The following is a 26,649-nucleotide window of genomic DNA, read 5'->3' as shown; positions in this document are numbered from 1 at the left end:
GAAATTCCACCATACACCAGTTATGTTTTAGAAATATGACACCTTCTCAAGGCTGAACTGTATTTGCCATAACTCAAAAGTGCTAAAAGGAACATTGAACCCTTTGTTAGTTCCTTTATGATGACACCCCCTCCCTTCCCCAACACACACACACAACTAGCTGCTTGTAAACCTGAAAGGCTGAAGAGCTGTGCCACTATGAGAGGCACTGTGTATCCATAGAGATTTTGAATAGTAATGTTGATCATTATTCAGTCTGTGTGGCAGGTTACACATCGTATTGTCTCGTTGAAGTAAGCGATGAAGTGCCATGCCGCTTTGGCTTTTTTCAAACTTACCCACACGTAGGTAGATATACAGAGTTTCCAGTAACACTTTTCAGTTAAGGCGGCCGCCTTAGCAACACATGCCTGCCGCCTTAACTACCTTGTCAACAAAATAAATGATATATATATATATTTTTTATAGCAATGTCCGCCATTGTCCTGTTTTCTTCCTTCCATTCCAAACTGTGACCAACGCCAGTCTCGTTTCTCTGCAGAACGCATTAGTCTATCACACAAACTAGCCCCCCCCCACACACTACCACCTTAACTAACACATTTTCTGCGGGAAATCCTGATATATATATATATATATTTAGATACAAAAATACATGATGTTAAAAGGGTTTGTCCAAAATCCATGAAAAAAACTGTATTTCTTTACATTTGTAATGTTAATTTAAATCAAAAGCAAACAGAATTACAAAAATTGGAACTGAAGTTCCAACAACCTGAAGGAACAGTCTGAAGTCGTAGTCTTTTCCAGGTGAAGCACGTCTATATGTAACACTAGTTGTGTTCTGTGTTCACCCCCCTCCCAAAACAAAACAATAGAAAAACACATCATCTTCAAAACTCCTGTCCTTCAGTCTAAACCAAAATGTCGTCCTTGGTTCCGATTTTTATTCGTGTTGGGCCTGTTCGTTCTCTCCAGGCCTGACCGCCGCTGCGGCCGCCGCTGCCAATGCCGCCATCGCGGAGGCCATGAAGGTGAAGAAGATCAAGCTGGAGGTGATGAGCAGTTACCACGGCAACGCCAACCAGCATGGGGTCGATGGCGAGAATGGAGACCTGAGCTCCAGCGTCGGTGAGGGAGCCCTTCGCACACGCTCATGTAAATACACACACACACACACGTGCGCATGAGTACTGCGCACGCAATCGCATACGCACACAAAACACTACAAGGACACAGAGGAGGTGTGCAGAGAGACCGCGTGTGCAACAGAGAGGAACACGCACAGACACGCCCACACGCAATGTCTGGAAGACGACGTGCATCGTCGATGCACTGTCATTTCACAATCCATACAGCTGGTTTTGAACCAACGATTTTGTCAGGCTAACTAGCTAGCAGTTCACCAACAAAGGTACGGCCCGGCCAACCACCAGGTAAGTGTACACGTTCTCTGGCGCAGCTTAAAAAACCTCCTTCATCATCAAAAGGCAAAGAGCATCGTTCTTACTTCCAGAATAAAAAAAGTGAAATCCTGATCACAGTTTCCCAAAGCTCACAGCTGTTAACTCAGCCCTTTTAATTTAATTGCATTGGTTTTTCACTATGTGCCATTTCAATTAATTATTAGCCCTGAAATACAGAGAGGATTTGGGGTAATATCACACAGAGCCACTTAGCGTATTGTGGAGAACGATAATATAGTGTTGAATCATGAGCCTATTACGAATTATAAAAGCAATGTAATCCCCCCCAAAGCTTTGATTGCTAAATTGTGGTTTTGATTCACATACTATACTAAGTTGCTTGACTGTGAACATGGTTCAGACAGAATAACGTACTTGACACCGTACAATAGGCTGGGACGGGTTTCTAACCTCAATGGTCATAGTGGAGTGCATGAAACCTTGAGGTCATCCCATCCAAAGAACAGAGAGAGTGAAAGAGGGAGAAAGAGAGGGAGAGAGAGAGAGAGAGAGAGAGAGAGAGAGAGGGAATAAAAAAAGAAAAGAAACATGTCTACGAGGTCACAGAAATAAAGATAAATGTGAATGCGAACGGCAAGGCTATATGGCGATGGAGCTAATAAGAAACGGTTTTATCTTTTTACAATTTAAATTGTAACCTTGAGCCCGGGCACAGCCAGCCAGCCACACAGCCAGCCACACAGCCACACAGCCAGGCTCCCTGAAGAATCATAATTCTGGATGGTCTGTGTTGCAGCGCAGCATTAGCTCCCTGAGTGAAATATATGGCGGAGACGCCTCTCTTCCCCATCCACAATCAATTGGATTCTTTTCCTTTAATATTTACTCGCCGCGATGAGATGCTCGTCTGCATGGTGATGAACAGTCTGCCAGTGGCGTTTGAAGGTGACCTGTCACTGCCTATGGACAAATCTCTCGCTCGCAGAAATGTCGAAAATAAATCATTAGGGGCAGAGGCAGGCAGAAGACAGGGGACCTCGCTCGCTGTCTCCTCTCTCTTTCTCTCTCTCTCTCTCTCTCTCCTTCCCTCGCCATCTCTCTCGCTCCCCCTCCGCGCATTTAAATCAGCCCAGATTTATGATTTGAATGAATGCTTCGTTTGGTCAAAGGAATGGTCTCGGAGACAAATGATGTTTGGTACTGAAGCCATCCTAATATTGATTACCGGGTGTCGCAGCAATCTCTTGTTTATATCAAGCACTCTCCTGTGACAGGGTGGCCACAGAGTCATCCTGATAATATGCTTGAGATATATGGCCTGCTGTCCTCTCCTGTCCCGTCCCCTCAGCCGAGCCCACAGAACACAGCAGGGAGCCGCCTTCTCTTCTCCGTTTAACGCACCCTATCAGGCTACTCTTCTCCACTCGTCCCTCTCTGGTCGTTTAGGACAGAATGCGACATTCGTGGGGAATTTAAATGGTTGCTCTTCTTCTTGTTTGTCTTCTTTTTTCTCATTATCCTTCCCTGGTTAGTGTGTTCAGACGAGACGGAATACAACCATTTATTGCAATTTACAATCGCCATTTTATATATATATATATATATATATATATATATATATATATATATATATATATATATATATATATATATATTATATATATATTTTTTTGTACGTTCCGTGGTGTGACAGGAGTTACAGTCTTTCCTGGTGTGTCATGCTCCCTGCCTGTGGAATGCAGGCCTTTTAAGTGGTTGACAGATATAACCATGACTGTGCAGCTGGAGAACTGTGTCGGGCCACAGCCTTGTTAGGGCCAGACTCACTGCTGCTGCTGGTGACAATGCTGGGAAGCTCATGAGCATGGCATGACTATGCACTGAAATGAAAAGAAGACGGTGGTGAAAGAGAAGAAGGAGTTGGAGAAGGATTCAACACCTCATAACTATATAATACAGAATGATTACATTAATACATGGGGGTAGTTATACTAGTCTGAACAAGCTGACCAGGGAGTAACACACATTGAAATTGTAAGACGAAAAAGAAGAAGAATTGTATTATCATCCCAATGACAAAGGTCCTGAGGTGTGTAATTGTACGCGTTACACTAACATTTGATACAACAAAACAGTGTAGTACGTTCAAGCGACCACATCCAAGTGAATTGGCCCGAAAAACCCGTGTGGAAACTCAGCTGTGTTGAGTAACCTACCACACAGGTGCTTAACCCCCCCCCCCTCCTCCTCCTCCTCCTCTCCTGTGAAGTAGAGCTAGCATTGTGGGCTGCTTGGGGCATATTGTGCCAGAGGCAAGCAGTGAAGGACACTCTGTTCTTGTAGTGGAGTTGGATTGCTCTCTGTTGTGTTTGTGTTGACGTAAACTGAACTGGCTAATGTTTCTCTCCCCCTCCCATGCCCCCCGCCCGCATGAAATATTCATCACAATTAGCACTTCCTGTTTGCATCGGTGTTATTAATTATCAAGGAAAAACAGCCAGTTCAAACCGCCAGCCAAAATAAGCAGACATCCTGTCAGAGACCGAGAGAGAGAAGGATAGAGGTGAGGAGCGAGAGAATGCGAGAGAGAGCAAAAGGGGGAAGATGGAAACAAACAGAGGAAAAGATTTGAGAACGAAGGCCTCAACCTTAGTTAGTCTCTCTCTCTCTCTCTCTCCCCCCCCCCTCTGTCTTTCTCTCTCTTTGATTCTCCATGACCCTCTCTTCAAGAGCGGGGAGAGAGTGAGAGAGCCCTCTCTTTATACAATGCGGATTGTTCCTGTGCCTCTCAGGAAATGCCACAATTACAGATCACAGAGTGAGCATAGCACGTGTGGCACAAGGCCTTGAGGGGGATAACCAGCCAGCCATTCCCTCCCTGAGCACTGACCCCAGACACAACCTTCATTACTGGGAGAGAAAATATTGTCCGCTGCCCACTAACAAACACCTGCCAATTTCAAGAGAAGGAATTGCTTTTTTTTTTTTTTTTCGGAAAGGGAGAGGAGGGAAACAAAGAAGTGTTTTAGACCTTGAGCAAGGAGGAGGGGTGTGTATGTGTGTGCTTGTGTGTGGGTGGGTGTATAAGACCCATCTCCAGATCCCTCTGTCTTTTTCTGTGTCTCTCTCTTTTGTCTCTTTTGTGTGTGTTTTGTTATCTATCTCTCTCTGTCACCTTCTTTTCTTTTTTTTTCTCCCTCTGACATCCGCCCTCCCCCCCTTCTCTTTTTCCCCTCCTCCGACCCCCCCTTCCCCTCCTCCCTCGCTGGCCACCACCCATAAGACCCCCTCACCACGGCAACACTAATGGACCTTAAATCCTGTCTGTAATTAGATATGGGAATTCCCGCCGTCTTCAGACAGATGATGCCACGATGCGGCCACGACAAGAAAGCCTCCTATTCACTTACCTATCCCCCATCCCGGTAAACATGGACTCTCTGACAAACTCCAAAACACAACCCACTGCCCTTCCTAGGAAGCTCTGGCTCATCTTTCCTAGTGTACTCGTGTACAGCCCCACCGCTAACTTTTCACAAACTTCTGCCCCTTGTAGTAGCCTCTCCCAGCCCCAGTTGAGTGAGGGGAGCCTGTGTAGCAGGGTGAGCCTGAGAGGGGTTACTTTGGACCTGCGACGTCTAGGACGTGCGTGGGACCGAGTGCGTGCGGAAAAGAGAGAGAAATAAGGACAGAGAGCGAGAGAGAAGAAAACAGAGAGAAAATAGGGAGAGCGTGTGTGTTTGTTTGTGTGAGTGAGAGAAAGAGAGAGAGAGTTAGAGAGAAGGGAAGAGGGGGCTTCGGCCCCTGAGAGAGACGTGCGAGGAGACCACAGCTGTACGCTCCCAGCAGCTAATTGGTCCTTATCTGGCTGTCCCATTCATCTTCATTTTTTACCAATTACAGAGCATTATCTGTGTTCTCAGTTGGGTATGGGACTTAATCCTTTTTGGTTAAGCTGCTGGTACAGCTTGCAAATTTCAAATGGAGGGTGTGTGTGTGTGTGTGTGTGGGGGGGGGGGGTGGTGGAGCAAAAGTCACAGGCGAAAACAAACTCTAGAAACTTCCCATCATCCCTCACTGGTGGGAAGGAATCAATAAACGATGACATCACGTGGAGGACGGAAAGAGAACGGGAAAAAAAACCTGAAGAAAGATCTGGAAGGAAATCAATTATCGGCGTTATAATTCAGGTCCTTGTTTGCAAACGGAGCGGCCAGCATTGATTAAGCCATCCATGTTCCTCTCGCCATTATCGACTTGTTAAAACCATATTTTCTCCCCATCAGTGGTTGTGCGTTTTTCGCGGTCCCACAGATAACAAACCTTTAAAAGCCCTCTTTAATTATTCAGGGTGTATTCATTTTAAAGGGGTGCGGTGAAACTTGTTGTCGTTTCAGTTTGCACGGGCTTCCAACAGTAGGAAGAGCAAGGCTACAAGGAGAGAGTTAGCCTGTGACAGAGTGAGATCAATGCACAGGATATGTCTCTGTAGGTGGTGGTGGCTGGTCACGTTGCAGGGCCTGGGTAACGAGCTGAGAGCATCTGTCTGGAGAACATGTGTTAGTTGTGTAGTGTTTACAGCTCTGCAGGATATCTCTTTGTTCTGCCGTACCTCGAACAGTACATGCTCGGCCGCTGCTTTAATCATGCTATGCCCTTAGAAGGAAGGCCTAAACATGCTACAGCCTCTGCTTGCTGCTGTGTGTTTAGGAGTCGTGGTGTGTTGAATGACTGTAACTGTTGCACAGTGTGATGTCTGCAATACTGTACATGGCTGGTCACCGAGGAAACCGGGACCCAATGATAGATGATAGAAATGCAGGTACACCCACGCACTCGCACCTACACACACACACACACACACACACACAAACTCTTGCATACACTTATATGCATATGGACACAGGCACATAAGAAGACACACATGCACAAGTGATACACACACACACATGCACGGACATTCGCTAACACACAGACACAGAAATGCACACACACACACACACACACACGCACAAGGGCACATAGACACAAGAGGCATGTACACAGTGCCTCTTGCTCTTTGATAGGGATCTCTTTGGTCACACTCTCTGTGCCAGCTGTCCTAGCAGCTCCACTGCCGCGTTTGAATTAGTCTGTGTATGTCACGGCTAATAATAAAGCCCTCTGGATCGCAGCTCCATCCAGCCCAGATCATACAGAGCTTAGCCTAGCCTCGGAGGCTAGCGCAGACTATAGTCCGGGTACTCGGCGAGCACTGGTGGCCTAGCATGCTTGTCTGAATGTGGGCCAGACGTGAGGGGGGAAGGGGGAAAGGGAGGGGGGTCTACTTCCTGCCGCTCTAGCTGGGAGATGCCCTCAAGCAAGAGTTAATATCACAAAGTTAATATCACTACCATCCACGACTCTGTCGTCTCCTCAACCAGGGTAACTCATAGCACAATCCAGAACTGAGGGCTGCATGTGCCAAAGGAATGTCAGCGTCGTGCGTCCGTCGGCCATCTTTGTCAGGCTGTGTCTGGCATTGTTTTGGAGGATAGCTGGGATGACAATCCCGCTAATCAGATCCTGTATGAGAGAGAGACCAAGGGACCGCATGGGCAGTAAGTGAGATAGACAGATGAGGCTGGAAAACCAGAAGTGTTATGCATAGCCTGCCTGTCTGTCTGTGTAACCTTAAACTTTTTTGTGTTCCTCCCTCATCCCCACTCCTCTCTACCTCACTCCCTTTCTCTCTCACCCCCTCGCTCCCTCCCTCTATCTCTCTCTCCCGTCCTCTCTCTCTCCTCTCCTATACTCTCTCTTCCCCTCTCTCACCCCCTCCCTCCATCTCTCTCTTCCTGTCTTCCGTCCTCTCTCCCTTCCTTTTCCATACTCTCTCCCCCTCTCCCTCTCTCCCCTCCCTTTCTCTCCCTCCCCCCTGGGAGTAAGTCTTCACCATCTCTATTAGTGTGCAGTGCTCAGGGGACCCAGGTGACAGACGAAGTGCAAAGAGTCACAAGCGTTTTAATAGACGTTTCAAAGATAAACTTGATAATCATTTCTTGTTTTTTAATGAAGTCAAACGCAATGTCCTGGTTTTTAATTCCGGCTGCGTTGGCTGTTAAACATCAACGTTAAAATCTGAATATGCATGATTGGGAGAAAAAAAAAGTGCCCTCACAAATGCAGACAACGGCAGAAATAGATTACAATAACAAGGGGGGGAATTGATTCAACATTATTTCCGTAATGATCCGTATCAAGTGTTGTCATCTTTGAGTGGCAGCACTGTTTTGGCTTTATTAGTAGAGCAGAGAGAGGGGAGGGGTTGAGAGAGAAAGAGAGAGAGGGGGAGAGAGAGAGAGAGAGAGAGGGGGGGGGAGAGAGAGAGAGAGGGGGAGGGAGAGAGAGAGAGAGAGAGAGAGAAGGGGGGAGAGAAAGGGGGGAGAGAAAGGTGGGGAGAGAGAGAAAGAGAGAGAGAGGGGGGAGAGAGAGAGAGAGAGAGAGAGAGAGAGAGAGAGAGAGAGAGAGAGAGAGAGAGAGAAAGAGAGAGAGGAAACAAGTTAAAGGGGGGGGGGCACGTACACTAAACAAACCACATGTCATGCAAATATTTGTTTGACTGTCTCATGCGGTTACTTCTCAGTAGCCGGGGCTGAGCTATATAAAAAGGAAAAAACACCCACTGACCAGTTGAGTTGTCAGACCTCATCAGCGTTAGGCCTCGTTCTCCATTAATTGCAGAGATTAATTTGGAGCGCCGTGATGCAGCGGGTGATGCATGTGTTTGGCTGTCCCCTCCCCACCGCTGTCTGTCAGCTTGGATTTAGCCCGAGAAGGGACTGACCTTTGGAAGTGAGGAGATCAAGGCAATTTGAAAAGACAATGTCACTTGGTGTAAATGTGATATGTGTAATAAATGACATTCAACCTTTTGGGCGATGATGAGTTTTTGCAGGTTTGGCTCAATGTGAATGTGAAATGCACGCAGGCACGGTGATACAGACAACACAACAACACACACAATTGGGGAAAGTCATTGTTGTTGTTAGGCCTCGTTATCTGTGCTGAAGGCCCACTGTGAGAGAGGATGCTTTATAATGAGATGAATATAGTCAAACTAAGTGTGGATAGATAAGAAATAACTATTTATTACATCAGGTGTTGTAGATTTGTATTTTATAAATTGTTTATTTGGTGGAAAGTATCAATACGATAAAATAATAAAAAATACTCCTATATCCTGGTTGGGCATCTAGCCTGTTTTGCAGCATTCATTCTTAGCAGACTTCTTCACAATCTCACATTCTTCCCTTTGGGACCAACATAAAGAGAGACGAAGTTCAAACAATGTTAACAGAATTTGACTATCCCCGGGTGTCCTTCAGAACTCGGAATAACCAGACAAAGGACGGTATTTTCATTGAATACGCTATTAAGAATGTTGCCAACAGAATATGAAAAGAAATGACGCTTATGTTATCCTGTGGATTTCGTCCTTCAACATTTAAACCAATTGATATGAGACATTGATTAATAGTTCTGAGTGTGTTTGCCTTTGTACAGTAAATTACTAGCTTTGTTAGCATTAGCATCGATCTATGCTGTGATAGCAATTCCCTCTCGCGTAGGACTAGCTGGGCATGGAGAGAGAGAGGAACAGACAGGACACAGTGATGCTAATTTAGTAATTACAACAGATGATCCCAGGACAAAATGCAAAACGATCTCCCCTTCGGAAGACCCTGTGACGGTAGAGTGGTCATGATTGATAACGCGAGTCAATATATTTCATTTCAGGGGCCTGAGTCAAATGACAACTGGTTGCCATTGACTGAAAGCAATCTTTTTAAAAGGGGGAGCTTTTGCTAAGTATCAGATGGAAATGATTCGTCTGTCTGCCTGGGTGTCACTGGCTGCAGGAGCTATATTGATTGGCCCTGAATATATTGCACCCTCAGTAGTAGCAGCTGCTAGCGGTGTCTCTCCTCTGCTTCCCTCTCCTCTTCCCCCCGCTCACTGCCTTGGCTGACTTTATTATTATTGATATGTGTGTGTGGTGTGTTTTATGTGTATGTTTGCTTGTGGTGCGCGAATGTTGGGCCTTTTTCCATGTGTGTGGGCATGTCCATGCACAGTGGACGGTCTATGTGAATGTGCATGTGGGCTTGTGTGTGTGTGTGTGTGCGTGTGGGCTTGTGTGTGTGTGTGTGTGTGTGTGTGGACTGTAGACTGTTTTGATTGAGAGTGATCAGGGACAAATGTAAAGTGAATCCGGTTCCGACCCAGATTAGAGATGTAATATGTCCTGAAGGCTTGGCTCTCCTGACCATGCCTACCCTCTGCCATGTGGATGATCATGTTAACCACACACACACACACACACACTGCACACACAGATGCCTTCACTGCTTTATATGTTGCCAGACACATATGCTGGCTTGACTCACTAGAGGTCATTTTCCATAATATGGTTGGCCATATGGAGGCATATGGTTGAATTACAAGCTTATTTGTTTACAAATCTTGGAGTGAAAGACAAAAAAAAGATTTGAACATAATGTTCTGTGTGAAATATTAACAGAGAAGCAACACATATCTTTGTGTTGCAGCCGAGATCAGAAGATCAACTCTAATTCTAAGTCATTATATAGAACTCTTGTTAAGATGTTTATAACTTCAATATATATATATATATATATATATATATATATATATATATATATATATATATATATATATATATATATATATATATATATATACACACACAGCTACTAATTCCATTACTTCTTGCACACACTTAATTTCAGAATTATTCTTCATCCTCTGAATTCATTCCAGACAGGGAGCAGATATGGCCCTCTATTTCCATCTCACAGTCTGTTGCAGCGGAGCCGTGGATTGGAATCAGCTGGTGCAGGCGGCTGTCTGAGATTTGATGTACTTACAGGACAAACAAGGCTGTCTGTTGCCTTTTAATGCCTTCCACATGTTCCAGTATAGTAGGGTGTGGTGCTAGAGCACCTCCATTATCTTACCCCATCAACCCAAACATGTTTCTTGTCCTTCCTTCTCTCCAGCATGACATGACGCATGCTAAAACGTCCTCTCTACCGACCTTATGGGGAGGAGAGAATATGCACCTCTTCATCAAGGTGTAATGAACACTCACGCACACTCTCTGGTTGTTGGTCCAAATGTGCTCCTGATGTAGCCATTCCGCTGTGGCTTTGAAATGATCTCCCATATTGTTTGCATCTGTGTTGGGTGAGGTATGTGGTACACCGGCTTGTGTGTGTCTGTGTGTGTGTGTGTCTGATTGTTTGTGTGCTGTATGTGTTTGCTGTGTGTATGTGTCATTACTTACACATGTTCTGAAGATATGCAGGATTGTGCATGATGGTGTCAGGGTGCGTTTGCACATGTTTGTGTGTTTAGATCTCCCTGTTAGTGGAGGCAGGTTCGCTGCTTTATGTGTCTGTTTGTATGCGTGTGTGTGTGTGGGTACTTGTGTGTTTGAGCTCATAGTGGAGATGTCAGGTATTTAACAAAGCCAAGATGTTGTCTTTTATTATCAACAGTAATGGTGTAAACACCCAAAGGGCTTTAAAGTTTCACTCAATGACACTGAGGGGCCGTGGGTGGCTACATCAAAGAATAACCCCCCCACCCCCCCTTTAATGAGGAACAGGGCTCACCAGCCTTGACTAGGCTTGCCATCTCGGTCTGTGTGTGCATGCGTGTGTGTGTGTGTGTGTGGGGGGGGGGGGGGGGGTGTTTGTGTAGGGGGAAAAAAACACTAGTCTTTAGCACCATATTGCCAGACGTTATGTTTGTATGACTCAAAATGCCCTCTGAACCAGGCAGCTTTCTTTTACTTTTGGCCCGAGTTTTATGAGGCTCCGGTCCTCTTTAAGCAGTGTTGTGGAGCTCTGAGGAGATTAGTACCTACAGTAAAGATGGATGGTACATGAGTGCTGGGGGGAGACTACTAAAAGTCCCACAGTCTGAGAGACTCTAGTTCATGAGACCTTCATTTCCTATGGGGATTTGGGTTACAAATCTTTAATGTGACCACAACAAAGCTTTTCTTTAAGGCCATATGTGTGGACTCACAGTCTCACCTTTATCTCAGAAATACACTGAAGCGACATGGGGCATTTTTTACAAGGGCAATTACAAGAATAGCTTAGATGTTTTTTGTACCCGAAAGCAGCCTATCGCAGTACAGGAAGTCACTGAGGCTTCTGCCCTAAAGTTGAACGCTTAGCGATGGCATCGGTGGTTGGGACAGACTGGAGAATGTGCATCTCTCAACCGTGAGGAAAGCCAAAGGGTTAGCGTCGAACAAATCAATCAAAGCACTGACCAGAGAATGTGTTTGTTTGACGTTTACCACTGCATTGTTCCAACGCCTGGAGCCTCCAAAACAAAGACGGATAGGCTTGAAACAAGGCATTTCATTAGCGGAGAATGCTCTGATTTGGCTGCCTCTAAGACAGTGGCGACAACCAATTATAGGCCTACATTGCTCCGTCGTCGTCAACTCCCATTTTGGCAAAGCGGGAGCGCCACATCCTCTTCTCCCGGCTGCTGCTGTCTCCAACAGTACATCTCTCCTCCTCCATTTAAGGAAAGGTAAATAGCCCAGACAGACAGCTTCATTAGCCAGCGTCTGAGGAGCCCAGGGCCGATTGTCGCTTAAATAGTGCGCTTTTACCGCGAGCCCAGCCGCCGACCCCAGATCAATTACAGCTGACATTACTGTTTGTCAGGCGGCTTTTTTCCTGGACAGAGGGAGTAAAAAACGAGATCAGGCCAGAGCTTTGGCTGGAAATGTAATCTTCCCCCTCTCTTTCCCTCTTTCGCTCCACAAACAATAAATCATTCAGCTGAGGAGATAATAAAGTGCCAAGTAGAAGCTGGTTTAATTTTTGTCAGGGGAAATCTACCCAGGGCCAGGCTAGAAGAGTCGGTGCTTGTCGCGAGCTGAATAGGTCTGCGCGCACTTCTCTTTTGAAGGCTGGGATTTACACTCCTCTCTCTCTCCCTATCTCTGTCTCTCTCTCTCGAACACACAAACACACTGTAGTTTCAGCTGTGATTCTCATCCTCCCTTCCAGACCCAGAGGAAGGCGAGTGTGAAGGGCCGTTAGATGGATGGAGAGGCTGGCTGGATCAGACCTGCTGTTACAACAGTCAGGATTAACGATAGCACAGATTGCTGCGGGTTAATGACTCAATCATTTTAGTCATCCAAAAAGGTTGCAATTACTGCCCTCGTTTTAATCATTTTAAGCCATTCATCAAGTGATTTCCCAGGAATTTCTCGGAAAAATTGAGTATTTGATCTGTAGCTTACATACTGTGTGTTTTTCCATTCGCGCGTCTGATGCAACACCTTTTTTTAATCACGCTTTTACCAAAGGCTGTTTTTAATTCATTCAATTCATCCTCTGATTCGGATCTTTGCTTATTCAGGCGTGAACTTATCCCAAGCTCTGAGCAACATAATAGCTTAGCTGTTTGTATCCATATTAAGTGATTTGTAGTTTTAATGATGGTAAATAGGAGTTCACCTTTGGAAGTCCCTTAGGCTTACTCCAGGTAAATTACTCTGACTGCATTGTTTATGCCCTTCCGTTAGCAAAGAGCTCGTGGGAATTCAACCTGCATCAGATTTAAACTTCTGAATAGACAAAAAACTGGAGCTGACAAACAGGCTTATAGAAGTGTATTTACTGATCTGAAGGCTTATGGAAATGATAATATGAACTAATGGGTTAGAGATACTTTTTCTTGATGTTACTTTTGGCAACACATTACCCTAAGGTTATATTTACATTATCGACCATGCAACTGCATAACAAAACCAAAAGAACAATATTACAGTGATATATAGGCTAAGGGGTATGTTAAGTGGATGTTACATTGACATTCATCTTGTTATCAACACAGCTGTCAACTGCCCTTGTACAACATCCACTTACCTGCTAACACTTAATATCATATAATTAAATTAATATCATATGATTACATTAATATCATATAATTACATAGCCTTTCCATAGGCCTACTTACTATATTGCCATGCAGTTAGAGTGTAGTTAATGTTACCTGTAAAGTGTTGCCCTATACCTTTTCAACTAGGACATGTTTGTACTCTGTGTAATAATACAGCCCACAACATTGTTATGGAGTTCTGTAAGTGACATACAAAAAGGATTCATTTTTTACAACTTTACTTCGAGCCACAAACTCTAACATGATAGCATCACTGATTTAGTATGGGTCACATTCCCATACCCACTTGCCCTAATCCATCATGGTGGTACCTGAGGGAAACAAATTCACGAAATTCCCCTTTTTCCCATACAACGTTTATTCAAGACTTATTCAAGTAGGACACAAAACACTCAACCATGTAGCGACAACACCTGCCACTCTGAATGGTAGCGACCCCTCTCCGCCCCCTTGCCTTTCAGTCCGCTATAATGGGGCTTGGCATAGCCTTGTTAGCCTATGGAACATGCTACTGCAGTGATCTGAATGGGGGAACTTCAGAGGAGTGACACGGGATGTGGAGAGAAGGATGTGAAAGGGAGCTGGGCGGACACAGTGAGGGGGGCCAGGACCCCCAGGGAGAGGGTTGCCTCTGGAGCCCACCAGGCGACGTCATGTCGGTGAATAACGGACACGTCGTTTACTCTCTCTGACCGGTGGCCTGGTTAAAGCTGGAGAGCTATTTTGAATGACAAAAGCAAAGTCACCTCTCCTCTTTCAAGTAGCCGATGGTTTGTGGGTTTTGTTTAAGACCCAGTCAGTGGGCGTGGAGTTGTATGAATGCCTGTTTGCCCGTGTGTGTGTATATAGGTATGTATAGGTTGAGATTTGTTTGGAGCCCTCAAAGCCTGAACAACCCTTTCCTCCCAGGCCCCCCGAGTGCTTTTCAAAGGAAGGTGGGTACAGAGACAGGCCTTCTCCATGTTGTCCTGCTGTAAGTACCCCTGCAATCAGGCCCCTCTGTGGAGTTTTTTAATTGAGTTCAGCCCGCTGAGTGGTAATTGATTCAGACTGAGCTGCAGAAGAGGCGCTCAGGCAAGGTGCAAGCCCGGCTTCCGCCTTCTTTAATCTCTGCGGCTGTTTCATGTTTGGGAAATGCTGGCCACTGAGAACCTGCAAGCCATCCTTTCTTATGGAAATCAAGATGTGTTTTTGTTGTTGTTTTTTTTTGTTTCGGAAGGAGGGCGAATAAATGACAGGGAAGAAGGAGCGCTTCTTACGCCTTTCATTTGAAACCCGTGTCCTTCTCTTTGGAGGCTACGCCATGCAGATATCCTCACCCCCGTCGGCTACTAAGGTTTTTTTTTTTTCAGTCACAAAAACCCGAAGACAGACTTGTTTGGAAGATCAGCTTTTTGTAGTGCAGTTTTTTTTTTTTCTCTCTCCCCCTCCCTCCCTCCCTCTCTCTTTCTTTTTCCCTCTTTCACTCTGCTCTTGAGCCACTCTGCCAAGAGAAAAAGACACACAAAAAAGAACGAGAAGGAGCGGAAAAAAGAGAGAAAGAAAAATCAACAGAGGGTCTCAATCAGATTCAACACTGTGAGGTTCCCCTTAAAGTTCTTCCGCGAAAAAAAGAAAGCATCGACTGTGGTGGAGGAATCTGACCAAACTGTTCCCAGTCACTTTTGATCTCCTTCCTGAGTTCAAAGTCTCTGGAGTGGGGGTGGGGTGGGGTGGGGTGGGGTGGGGTGCGGGGGTTCTGAGCTACAGACACCTAGCTTTGACCTTCTGTACGTGTTTTCATATTCTTTTGAAAGTTGGTCTGTTTTTTATTATTATTATTATCGCAGTGTTTGAGAGCCAAGTGTTAGAGTACACTAGGTCCCAAAAGCACTTTCTCACTAGACTTTCTCTACAGTCCCCTAATGTTATCTATTTGAACAATTAGAGAACTATTGCCAAGCAGAAATTGAATAATTTGAAACATTTGTAAGAGTATCTGATGTTGGTAATAGCTTAATTTGTGTGCATGCAGAATTGAACCAAAATATGTTAGTCCTTTGTTGTAGTTGAGTTGAAAGTGAGGCAAGCTGGCTCTGTAGTTTACAATATAGACACTGTAATGAGGCTGAAGTCTTTGCCATGATGCAGTCTAGGGATAGCTGTTTGTCATTAGTGCGTTTTAACTAGTCATTTGGGTAATGGCTTCTAAGAATGCCTTGTCTCTTTAAGAGATGCACTTTATGTGACTATGTACAGTAAGTAGGGACAACATTTACATAATGTACCCTCTTTATTCATCGTAGAATAATTAATGTATATTTGCAGCTGTTCAAACTTTTTAGGCTTTGAAACACTGTTGGTATAGTTAGTATGCCCATTTCAATATAATTGTTGAAAATGCATCTATAATTAACGTGTTGTTAAACATTCACATATCTTCTGTTAGCACAGTGCATGAGAACCTCTTGAATACGTTTTTCTTAAATATACTTCTGAGTTGTAAATTATGCTCATATCTAAATGTTAATATTTAGTACATTACTCATTTTGATGATTATTTCTTCTCTTCTTGGTACAAATCCACAGCATTCACATTAAAAGTATTACAATATGCCTTTTTTAACCAATCGGCTTGCTCCCTCCTTGTTTCCGTAGGCTTGGAACTCCCCTTTATGATGATGCCCCACCCACTGATCCCAGTCAGCCTGCCCCCAGCCTCGGTCACCATGGCAATGAGCCAGATGAATCACCTCAGCACCATTGCCAACATGGCTGCTGCCGCCCAGGGCCAGAGTCTCCCCTCCAGAATGGTCACCTCCGTCATAAAGGTAACACCCATGACCCGAGGCTCCGCCCCCTACAGTGGAACAGTCCAAACTAACAGAAGGCCAGTCGTGTTGCTAATGCTAAATCCATGAGCCAACTTGGCGCTTTAAGTGCAAGAAAGGCACATTACAAACCAAATGTATTATTATTGTTGTTATTATTATTGTTATTATTACAACCGAGCTAAATCAGAATCCATGTGAGGGAATGAGTGGTTGCAAAGTTGATTTTAAGGGTGAACGTGTGTGGGTTTTTGTCTGTGCTGGGGTTCCAGGAGCGCATGCCGGATAGCCCGTCTCCGGCTCCCTCCCTGGAGGACGGGCGGAGGCCGGGCAGCCACCCCTCCTCCCACCGCAGCAGCAGCGTGTCCAGCTCCCCCGCCCGCACAGAGAGCTCCTCGGACAGGATACGTACGTCCCCCTATTACCTCCCCATGCAGCGAATCAGACTGGCGAACTGCGCGTTCAGTTCCTCAAGTAAACAAACCCACCAAACTGACTAAAACCAACACCGGTTCTGCTCCGCGGAACCGATTCGATTGTGTGGAATGCTATGTTGTGTGTTCTCATCATCGAGTTCTCACTTTCAGATGCCGGATAAAAGCTAAGTTTTGTGGTTCAGTCCGCGTCACCTGTCCCTCTCTGTACGCCCACCCCCAACCCCACCTCCCTTCCCCCAGCGATGCACCAGAACGGACTGTCCATGAACCAGGCCCTGTTGGGCCTCTCCCCCAGCATCTTGCCTGGGCCCAAGGAGGGGGACCTAGCCCACGACATGAGCCACGAAGCCAAGAGGATGCACATCGACAAAGGTCAGACGCTGCCCCTGATGAAGTCTTACAGTAACATAGTGTACATTTCGTACAGTATGTACGAGTACATCTGCCCTCTACTGTATATACTATATATATTAGCTCTTATACCCAAAGTCTGAATATCGTGCACGTATACCGTACATCTGTTCGGTTATACACAGTAGATCTCCTGCTTACACTCAAACATACACTGCTGTGGTGATACGCCAACATAAACAGCATGAGGCACCCAAATCAATAATTATTATAATTATTACGGTAATTATTATAAGATAATGTTAAGTTTGGGCAATTCTTGTATGAGATGGTTGCCGTACCTCGTCCTCCGATCCACTCAACCAGTAAGTCTCATGTGAGCAAGGAAAAAAAAGAAAACAATCAAAACAGAGAAGCAAATGAAAATCGAGCTACCAAGTGCTGTGGATTAAATACAATATTCAGCAAATAATAGATTTGAGTATTTCCCGATGGAATGGACTGGAGCTGAGGTGGGTTGGGGTGGGCTAGGGTGAGGGGAGGTGGGGGATGCGTGCGTTCGTGCAGGAGGGGGTGATAATGATATTAAAACCACTGTGGAAATCATTGGTGTGTGTGCTCCCTACTGGTTAGCCCAAAGTAGAGATCAGTGCTAGACCTTCACTGGCAGAGTGTGAAGCAGTGAATAGTAATAATTAGCAGGATCATGATCTGAATTCGACGGGTCAAAGTGAGTGTGTGGGTTTGTGGATAGGGTGGAAGAGAAAGGAAGAGATTGGGGGGGAGGGGGGTGCAGGAAGATACGCTAAACCATAAGGAAACTTCTGTCAAGCCATTAATGCCAGGTGACTATCTTAACAGGATTTGGTCGCTAGCCCATGCTTACATACTAAGATTGTCAAAGCCAAAAAGCATCTGTTTCTTTGAGTTGCAAGTGTGGGTGAGAGAGAGAGAGAGAGAGAGAGAGAGAGAGAGAGAGGAGGGGCCTTGTGAGATCATTCCAACAATCCACATATTTAGTCTTCGTGTCATACACCCCCACACGCGCGCGCGCACGCACACTGCATTATTATTGAGATTGTCAATTCCTAATATGTCACCGGTCTTGATTAGAATGCAAGGCTCTCCAGCGTGTGCACCAGAGGTCTCAGGCTGTGGAAAACATTTTTATAAAATAAGCCATTAATGCAGAGGAGTGCAACTAAATTAGTTACCAATTTGCTGAGCATGAATTAATGAAGAGAGCTTCTCCGGCTCCCACAGTTGTAATTTTCATAATAACCCCAGACCTTTATTTGGCAGGTTGTTTAGTTTTTTCGTTTGAAGGTTTTCATTAGTCTAATGAGGACTGTGCAAGGGCGAGCAGTCAGCACAATTTACATGAGGAAGCTATCATAATAAATGAGGCAATTTGAATAACACGCACAGGTTTATGCTGCGAGATAAGAGAGATTGTAGCAGCCAGATTCAGAGGTAACCAATACATTAGAACCAACTAATAACCAAAGTAATCCCAATAAAAGCCTTAAGTGAAGGGAATAAAATTAATGATAGATATATTGAACTGTAATGATATGATACATGATGCATTGGATTCATAAAGTAAATGTGTTCCATTGTTAAAGAGGTTGGGAGGGAGCGCCTCACATTCACGACGGCCTTTGTTTATGGGGAGCTTTTTAATTAGGCTTGTTCATCTCATCAGTTTGTTTAGACAAATGAGATAACATTCCACTGGTTTAATGATATCTCTCTCCACTTGTTTGATCTTTATGGTTCTGGCAGAGCATTACATTAATCCAGAGTATTGCTGCCGCACTGTCTGGTCCAGCAGATCCACACATGGTTCTGTCCCTTAAACACACCAGTCCATGCACACACACACACTCACACACACACACACACACATTCTAAAGCTAACACCGCCTCGACAACAGTCCCATCCTCATCTCTTATCTCCGCCGCATCCACTTTGTTGGTAAACGACAAAGTGTGTTTGTTGTCGTTTTGAAAAGAGGATTTCTTAAGTTGAGTCACCCAATGCGCTACCACCAGATGGCAGCTTTTGGGGACGTCTTTTGAACAGAGTTCTTTTTTCTCCAGCTTGTAGTAGATGAAGATTAGATGGTTGGGGGGGGGGGCGGGAGGGGGGGGGTAAAGCAAAGCAGAAAGCCAACGATTATCTTACATGTGATCATTGAAATACTTCAAACAAAGTCTGTGGCGATAACATCCAACAAGCCTCTGTCTCACAAAACAGCAGGTAGTTGACAAACAGCGGAAGTTTGAAAGACAGTGAGCCTTTGGCTTCAAAATTCAATATAGACATCAAACGTGAAGCTTTTCTCGGGGACAACTATTCTAATCTCTAAACGCGACCCATACTCCATTCATACAGACTATAGATATGTGTCCTCCAAACCATGGGGCAGATACAGTTCGCTAGCATGGTATATTTCCATTCCATGTCAAACCTATTCGGAAGGGTAACAAAACCATCGGCAGCCTTTTATCTCCAGTAAAGCAGTTACGTGGAGGTGGTAGAAGCCTCGCGTGTAAACTGATTCTGTAAACCATATTGTAAAAGGGGATGAGTCGACTGCAATGTGATATACTGGCGCTTGGCTGGTAAATGTTATGTATCTTTGTTGACACAATGTGAGCCGCGCTGGTAATGTTCTGCATGGCAGAAATGGATCATCCCAGTGTCGCGTTACCTCGAGGTGAGCCGAGTGGCCTGATTTCAGAGGAAGCAGAGAAACAAATAGTGCTTTTGTCTGCTCGCGCAAACGTAGCTCACATCTGAATGGCCACATCTCGTTCCTGGGGCTTAGTGTGAGTGTCATTTCAGCAACATTACAAAGTTACAGGTCACAGTGATCGCACAGTACAGCCATGGTCCCAGTAGGCCTGCGGTAATATTACAGCCTCTGAGGTCAAACCGTAGAATGAGGATCCAAGTAGAACTACGGTATAGCAATGGTCCCACTAGTTCAATAAGGGTAGTCCCAGTAGGTCTACGGTACAGGCACGGTCCCAGAAACCCCGCGGCAAAAGGAGGAACGTCTAGGTGTGGTTCTGGGCCGGCAGCCTGCATGTGGCTGGCTGTTTGGAGAGAGAAGGCTGTACTCAGTAGAGAGCTGAAACAGGCCACTGTCCTCAGGCTGTAAAGGAAAAGCAGGAATAAGCCTCGTTTCAGTGTTTCAGACAACCCGCGTGTCCCAGTGTCAAATTGATGTGAGGTAAGTAGATTTCCGTGCAGAGTGCCTCTCCTGCTGATGTCAAGCTGTAAGTATGAATTGCAGCCTCCCTTATGATGCATTGTAGGCTGTGTCAACAGTACACCGACATTGATGGGCTATCTCTGCTTGCTATCATTAAAAGGTAGATATCTTCCTTGTGTAAGCTCCTTCCCTTCATCTCTCGGTTTCCCCTTTAATCCATAGTGTTCTCCTCGGTCCTCCATGTGTCCTTGGCGTTGCGAGCTTCAAACACAGTGCTGACTACCTGACTTTGCAGGAGTCGGGAGGCGAGATCATTAGCCATCAGCGGCCCTGAAATGTGACTTGGCAGACAATAATGCTTTATGATCAAACAACTTGTCAGTGCGTCCTGTTGAAATGAAAGAGCGCAGAAAAAAAAAAAATATATATATATATATATATATAAAATAATTCAATAGAGGATCAATCAAATTTGCTTGGACCTGTGGGGTTGGATTGGGTGGGTAGGAGTGTGTGTGTGTGGGGGGGGGGGCTGTATGTGGGGGGGTTGCTGATGGTGCAGAGAGGGGTGATTCCTCCAGGACATGGAGAGTTCATTTGGATATTTGTTCTCCTCTCTCATGAATGTTCCATTGCGTGATACCTTCTCTCCGCTAATCATATTTCCCCGCGAAAGAAGGGGGGATGCTTTTAAGGAGGGGGGGGGGGGGGGAGAGACGTTGAAAAGAGAGAGGTTCTTTTTAATCTTTGAAATGCCTCAAAAGTGACAGAATGCTTTCTGCTGCCAAGTCGTGAGCCTCGGATGGGGGGAGATAAATATGCTGTGGTCAGCTAAGTGTACCTAGTGAGCAGAGAGAGGCAAATTTAATAATGCATTATCATTCAGAGGAGAAGGTGAAATCTGCCTGTCCATCAGAGTGCCTGGGCCTGTTTCATGTTACCCTTCTCTGCAAACCAACGAGTGCTGCACCAATCCTGGCCTGGCCTGTACTGTCGCTATCAGCATTCCTCTTTGCTACTTCTCCCGACTGTCAAAAGCACATCCACCATCAAAGCAGGTATCTATTGGAGAAGACTGGAGTTAAGTTCGGATCACAGTCGGCATTCTTGATAAAACTGAACTGAGTTTTTAGGATAATAACCAAAAGTGCAACCTTTCCTTTCTTCTTTTTTGACAATAGAGGGCTTATTTTACATATCTGAGCAGCTGGTATTATGCATATTAAGGCAGCAGATTCTCCTCTGAATGCCCTTGGACAGAAACATAAAACAATTATGAAGATTAGGTACAATGGTGGAAATTTGCGATTCAAAACAATTACACATCTCATCCGGCCACTGCTGCAGTCAGATAGGGTTGACCCTGATTATGTATATGTATTTTTAGAGGCATTCTGTTTTGGTTGTTTGTATAATTTAATGTTTACATGTAAACAGTAATTAAGTGATACACTCCTACATGCCAGGCGGTGCCCGTGCCAAGGTAAACACCGGAATACCAGTGCTCTACAGTCCATCATGTTTACTGACTGGCCACGAAGAAGGCTATTTGTGTGCCGTTCCCTGGCAAGCCCCATAAAACACATCCAATTGGAGGCCAGTGTTGAACATGGACCCTCTTATCATGCTGCAGTCTGCTCGCTGACTTGAGGACATTGCGAGTCGAACCTTTAAATTTTCACTCTACTGTAATTACGCTGCTATACTTGAGCTTTTATATCCTTTCACTGGGAAAGTAAATCATTCCTAATAAAGACAGAGAAAGAGAATAGAGGGAGACGACTGGAAGACTAATTCTCTCTCTCTCTCTCTCTCTCTCTCTCTCTCTCTCTCTCTCTCTCTCTCTCTCTCTCTCTCTCTCTCTCTCTCTCTGTCTCTCTCTCTCTCTCTCTCTGTCTCTCTCTCTCTCTCTCTCTCTCTCTCTCTCTCTCTCTCTCTCTCTCTCTCTGTCTCTCTCTCTCTTTCTCTCTCTCTCTCTCTCTCTCTCTCTCTCTCTCTCTCTCTCTCTCTCTCTCTCTCTCTCTCTCTCTCTCTCTCTCTGTCTCTCTCTCTCTCTCTCTCTCTCTCTCTCTCTCTCTCTCTCTCTCTGAGCGGGTGTTTAAAAGCCATTCTCTAAGTATTCCAGTCACCTTGACTTTGCCACCGCAGCCTAGCAGAGTATTGCTTATCCTGCCTAACCCTGGCCTGTCAATTAGGTGTTTAAAAATTAATCTCTTTAACTGGAAATACCATGCCGGCTTTCTTCCGTCTCCAAATGAAGTGTTATTAATTCACACAGCGCAAAGCCAATGTTATGAATAATGTTATCAAAACAGATTTCCACACGTTTAACACGTCGCTCCCAGTTTAAAACCCCCTTAAGCATTCTCAGAACTGCAAAACCAGGACCCCGTTAATGGATTTGCATCCATTTCCAAGCCGCGGTGCGAGCTAGGCCCAGACAGAGCTAAACTAAGCCGGGCCTTTGAAAGTTTAGCTATCCCTTTCCGCTTTTTGTTTCTTCTACTTGATTTAGAACTAGCCCAGCTCAGGAGACCTACTGTATGTCCAGACTGGATTAGCGCTAGCGCGGGTCTGCCTGGCATCGCTTGTTGGTAGTTAGTTAGGCCGAATCTGAGGCTTCTTTCTCTGTCGTTTCTCCCCCTGGAGGTTAGCATTGCCAGGCAATGACACTCTTGTGACGTAGTCCCCTCATAGTCAGAAGTATGTCTGATCCTGCTGCACGCTATCTGGAGAAGCCTTATTAAAGAGTCGCGATTATGTGGGATTTTATTTGCTGTTTGTTTGCTTTTTTCATTATCAATGTGTAATTGGTGCGTGGGCGTGCTGGTTTTGATGCACAAAACCTCTCGCAGCGCCAGAGTTGTATTGTTATCATGTTGAAGCAGGACAAAGTAAGCCTCAGTTAAGAAGTTGTGTTAATAACTGTCAAACAAAAGCGGGACTAAACAATGAGTGAGAAATAAACGGTCGGATGATTAGCCAGTCAGGGAGATTAAGAGGGTACACAGTAGTAACGATCGACTTTGAAAGTTGAACGATTCAGGCAAAGCACACGATCAATAATCAAGGCCAATTTAATCTCTGGGATTCGTCTCAGAGGTCAACGGACAGATCTGGTCAATGGTGCTCAATAGGCAAAGATACCGCAGGCTGTCTCAAACACGTACTCATGCCGTCCTCTGCTGAATCGCCTTCAGTTTTGTCTGACTGGTCTATGTCCTCAATATCAGACTGATATTTCTTGGGTCAGTGGTTTAAGATAATGTGCAGTCACAGGACACCTACATGAGTTATACACGGTCAAGTTGTACAGTGTATGTGTGTGTGTGTTAAGGTTGCTTTCCCGGTTTAAACCTCTCCATATCCCTGAAGCGCAGGTAGGCTGGGATAGAGAGGTTGAGCCCTTTAAAGGCCGCAGGTTAAGTATTGTAATCTGTAATCCTGTGCTGACCAGCGGTACAGATACAGATACCAGCTTTCTGTCGGCACTCCATTGAGTCTCTGCTGTCTGCTCGTGCTGTCCCCTTTAAGAGCTCCTCTGAAGGTGGGCGCTGGCAGAAACAAAAGTCCTGTAGGCTTTTATGCAGTCATCACAGCCAGCCAAGACCCTAATCCTCAGAGGTCCCATAATGACATAGCCCCTGCATTTATTACACACAAGAGAAAGAGAGGGAGAGAGGAATACAGACAGAGGAGAAGAGAGGGAGAGAGAGAGGGGGAGGGAGGGCAAGGGAAAGGGAGAGAGCGAAAATGCTGACTTTGAACAAATGAACACCCTGACCTTTATGCAATAAATATGACATGGGCCGCATAAAAAGACACGATATCTTCCTCCTGAATGGGAGTCAACACTGATCCTGTTCTCTCTCTTTATGTTTCTCTCTCTCTCTCTCTCTCTCTCCCTCTCCCTCTCTCTCTCCCTCTCTCTCTCTCTCTCCCTCTCTCTCTCTCTCTCAGTTGACTGAATGAATGTGACATAAAAACAAATGTGAAATCTATTCTGTGGATTTCTTGTACCAAATTGTTCTCCCATTTGTGCAGCATGTGAAGCAAAGGAAGAAATTAATCAGTGTTTCTCAGTGTTTCTTTTAATCACTAATGAATGACTGCAGATAATTGTAGAGTAATGCATAATCAAAGTAGCATCGTAACATATCTGGGTGTAAAATGTGTGTTTGTATTTGCCCTGCAAAGAGATCTTTCAATACAAGTCTTGTTCATAAATACAAAAATTGTCAGTATCCATAGTTACAACTGCAGCAGCCCTATTCCCCATGGATGCGTTGTGTCACCTTTACACTGTCAACTTCTAAGGATTTATGCTTATTTCTTCCTGCTTGCCTGTCAAGTTTGGGTTGCCCTCAGCCCTCTGCCTGGAGAATCCGTTTCAATTTATTAAGGCAAACCAAAGGACTCATTACCTCAGAGAGACGGAGGGAGAAAGAGAGGAGTGACATCTCGAATTGGTTATTAATGGAGAGGCACAGCCGTAGGGCAGTTGAGACTTAATGGTATCCTACCAGAAAATATGGAGGTGTCACTTTCCAAAAAGTCATGCTTAAATGTCAGCGTTTTTAAGGTCCCTGTCGCTAATTTTAAGCCACTGCCCTGCACAGTAATGTTTTGGAGCGCGTTTTTAAGAAGCACGGCCGACTGGCCAACCTGATTATCTTGGTCACCTCCCTCCCTCCTTCCCTCCCTCCCTCTCACTCTTTTTCTCAATTCCTCTCTTTCTCGCTCTCTCTCTTCCTCCCCTTCTTTTTTGCAAATGGGTTTGTGCGGCAACCGATTTCATCTCCAAGTGACGGCAACATTAGGGAAGTGAGAGAGCCGGAGAGCGAAATAGGGAAAGCAGGCGGGTTTGATTTTCATGCTGTGATAAGAGAGCGAGAGCCAAATGTTACCTGTTAGCGGAGCCCGACCAGGCCTCCCTCCTCTCTTGACTTTGTCCCCCCAGCAGGACGGAGCAAACACTCATTTTCCTCTCTCTGTGATGAAAAGGAAATTAGTTTAAATGTGATGAGGGCACATTAGAGTGTGTGTGTGCGCGCGCGCGCGCCTGTGGGTTTGTGTTTGTGTCTTTGGACCCCGCCCGCGCAGAGGTGAGGCGCAAATGGTGAGGGTGTTTTGGTGTGTTTGAGGCTGCGTGCATGGGGTGAGGGGTTCCTGTTGGAGGCGGGCTATAAAGGACATAGAGACAACCATCCCATGTGTACAACATATGCAGGTGTTAGTCATCCCTAAAGGAATCCAAACTGTATGGAGCAGCCGGCACATTTACCCTCTCTCCGTCTAGATTCTGTGACTCTCTCTCTCCTTATCTCTCTGTATGTCTGTGCGTCTGTCTGTCTCTTTGTCTGTGTGTCTGTTTATCTATCCATCTAAAGATCTGTTTTTATAAGAACCAAACTACCTATTGGTGGAAGTTGTTTTCCAACATACAAACGCGTCGGGCGAGATAACAGACGCCCCCCTAGCTTCCTCTTTCTCTCTGTGCCTTTTACCAAACACTTTACCTTCGGCGAGCGGTCCAGGAGAAGGGAAGGTCATAGGACTGTCCTTTGACAGAGTGGGCGCACGGACGCGCCAGACTGAGCGTTGCGTTCTCCGAGCCGGGTCTGAGGGGGTCAAAGCCACTCCAGCTGAAGGAGGAGGCTGCTCCCTCTCCGCAGCCCGGCGGCTCCGGGTGGAGCGGCTGCGTGCTACTTGTCGGCTCTCGCTGACACCCCCGGGGTTTTAGCATGCAAGGACCCCTGTGGGGAGGACAACGTGGGTCCGCAAGGACACAGGCTTCACCTGTCGGGGTGGAACACTCAAGCCATCTCTCTGTTTGTTTCTCTCTTTTTCCCTCGCGCGCTCTGCTCCCCTTGCCCTCCTCTTTCCGGTCGTCGCTGTCTCTGTCGAGGGGTTTCTCTCCTCTTACCCACTTGATTTCGCTAGTCGTCTCCTGTCTTGGGTCGTTGCCGTCTGTCTGTTACTGTGTACCTGCTATTTCTTCGAATGTCTCTTTCAAAGGCTGCTTTTCAAATCAGTTGCTCTCTGGCTACCTCTCGCTGTTTATCTGTCGCTTTCTCTTGTCTTTGTCTCCTCCTTCTATCTTTCTGTCTGTGAGGACGCAGCTGAACGGCCCTCTGGGATCCCGATTCAAGCACAGGAAGCAGAAACATATGGCACATTTTCAACTCCCAAGGTCAATTACAGCTATTTATCTAGAGATTGCAGTTAAATTTCCCAAGGTTTCCTCTAGATTTACTACTGATCGCCACGCACGTCTGTCACGTTTTAAATCAGGGCACTTTTTCCCCCCTCTGCTCCTCTCCATTTCCTTTCCTGCTCTCCATCAAATATTTCAAAGGCTTTTGAGTGGATTTCAGACGTGTTTTATCTCCGG

General features: G+C 45.5%; 1 protein-coding gene across 4 annotated transcripts in view; it reads left to right on the top strand.

Moving 5' to 3' along the window:
• dachd (dachshund d) overlaps positions 1–26,649 on the top strand; it is a 96,545-nt gene that overhangs the window by 56,416 nt on the left and 13,480 nt on the right. The window contains exons 3-6 of one of the 4 annotated variants that reach the window (XM_084689323.1): positions 979–1,158; positions 16,071–16,243; positions 16,516–16,717; positions 16,921–17,052. In XM_084689323.1, coding sequence (XP_084545449.1) covers positions 979–1,158; positions 16,071–16,243; positions 16,516–16,717; positions 16,921–17,052 — 687 coding nt within the window. The remainder of the gene's footprint in view (positions 1–978; positions 1,159–16,070; positions 16,244–16,515; positions 16,718–16,920; positions 17,053–26,649) is intronic. The other 3 variants (XM_084689325.1, XM_084689324.1, XM_084689326.1) reach the window with 3 other exon arrangements.

This window comes from Hypomesus nipponensis, chromosome 23, assembly GCF_054491055.1.
Source record: "Hypomesus nipponensis isolate SF chromosome 23, ASM5449105v1, whole genome shotgun sequence".
Lineage (NCBI taxonomy): Eukaryota > Metazoa > Chordata > Actinopteri > Osmeriformes > Osmeridae > Hypomesus > Hypomesus nipponensis.
The sequence above is the reverse complement of the archived record's forward strand: the minus strand, read 5'-3'. Positions and strand labels throughout refer to the sequence as shown.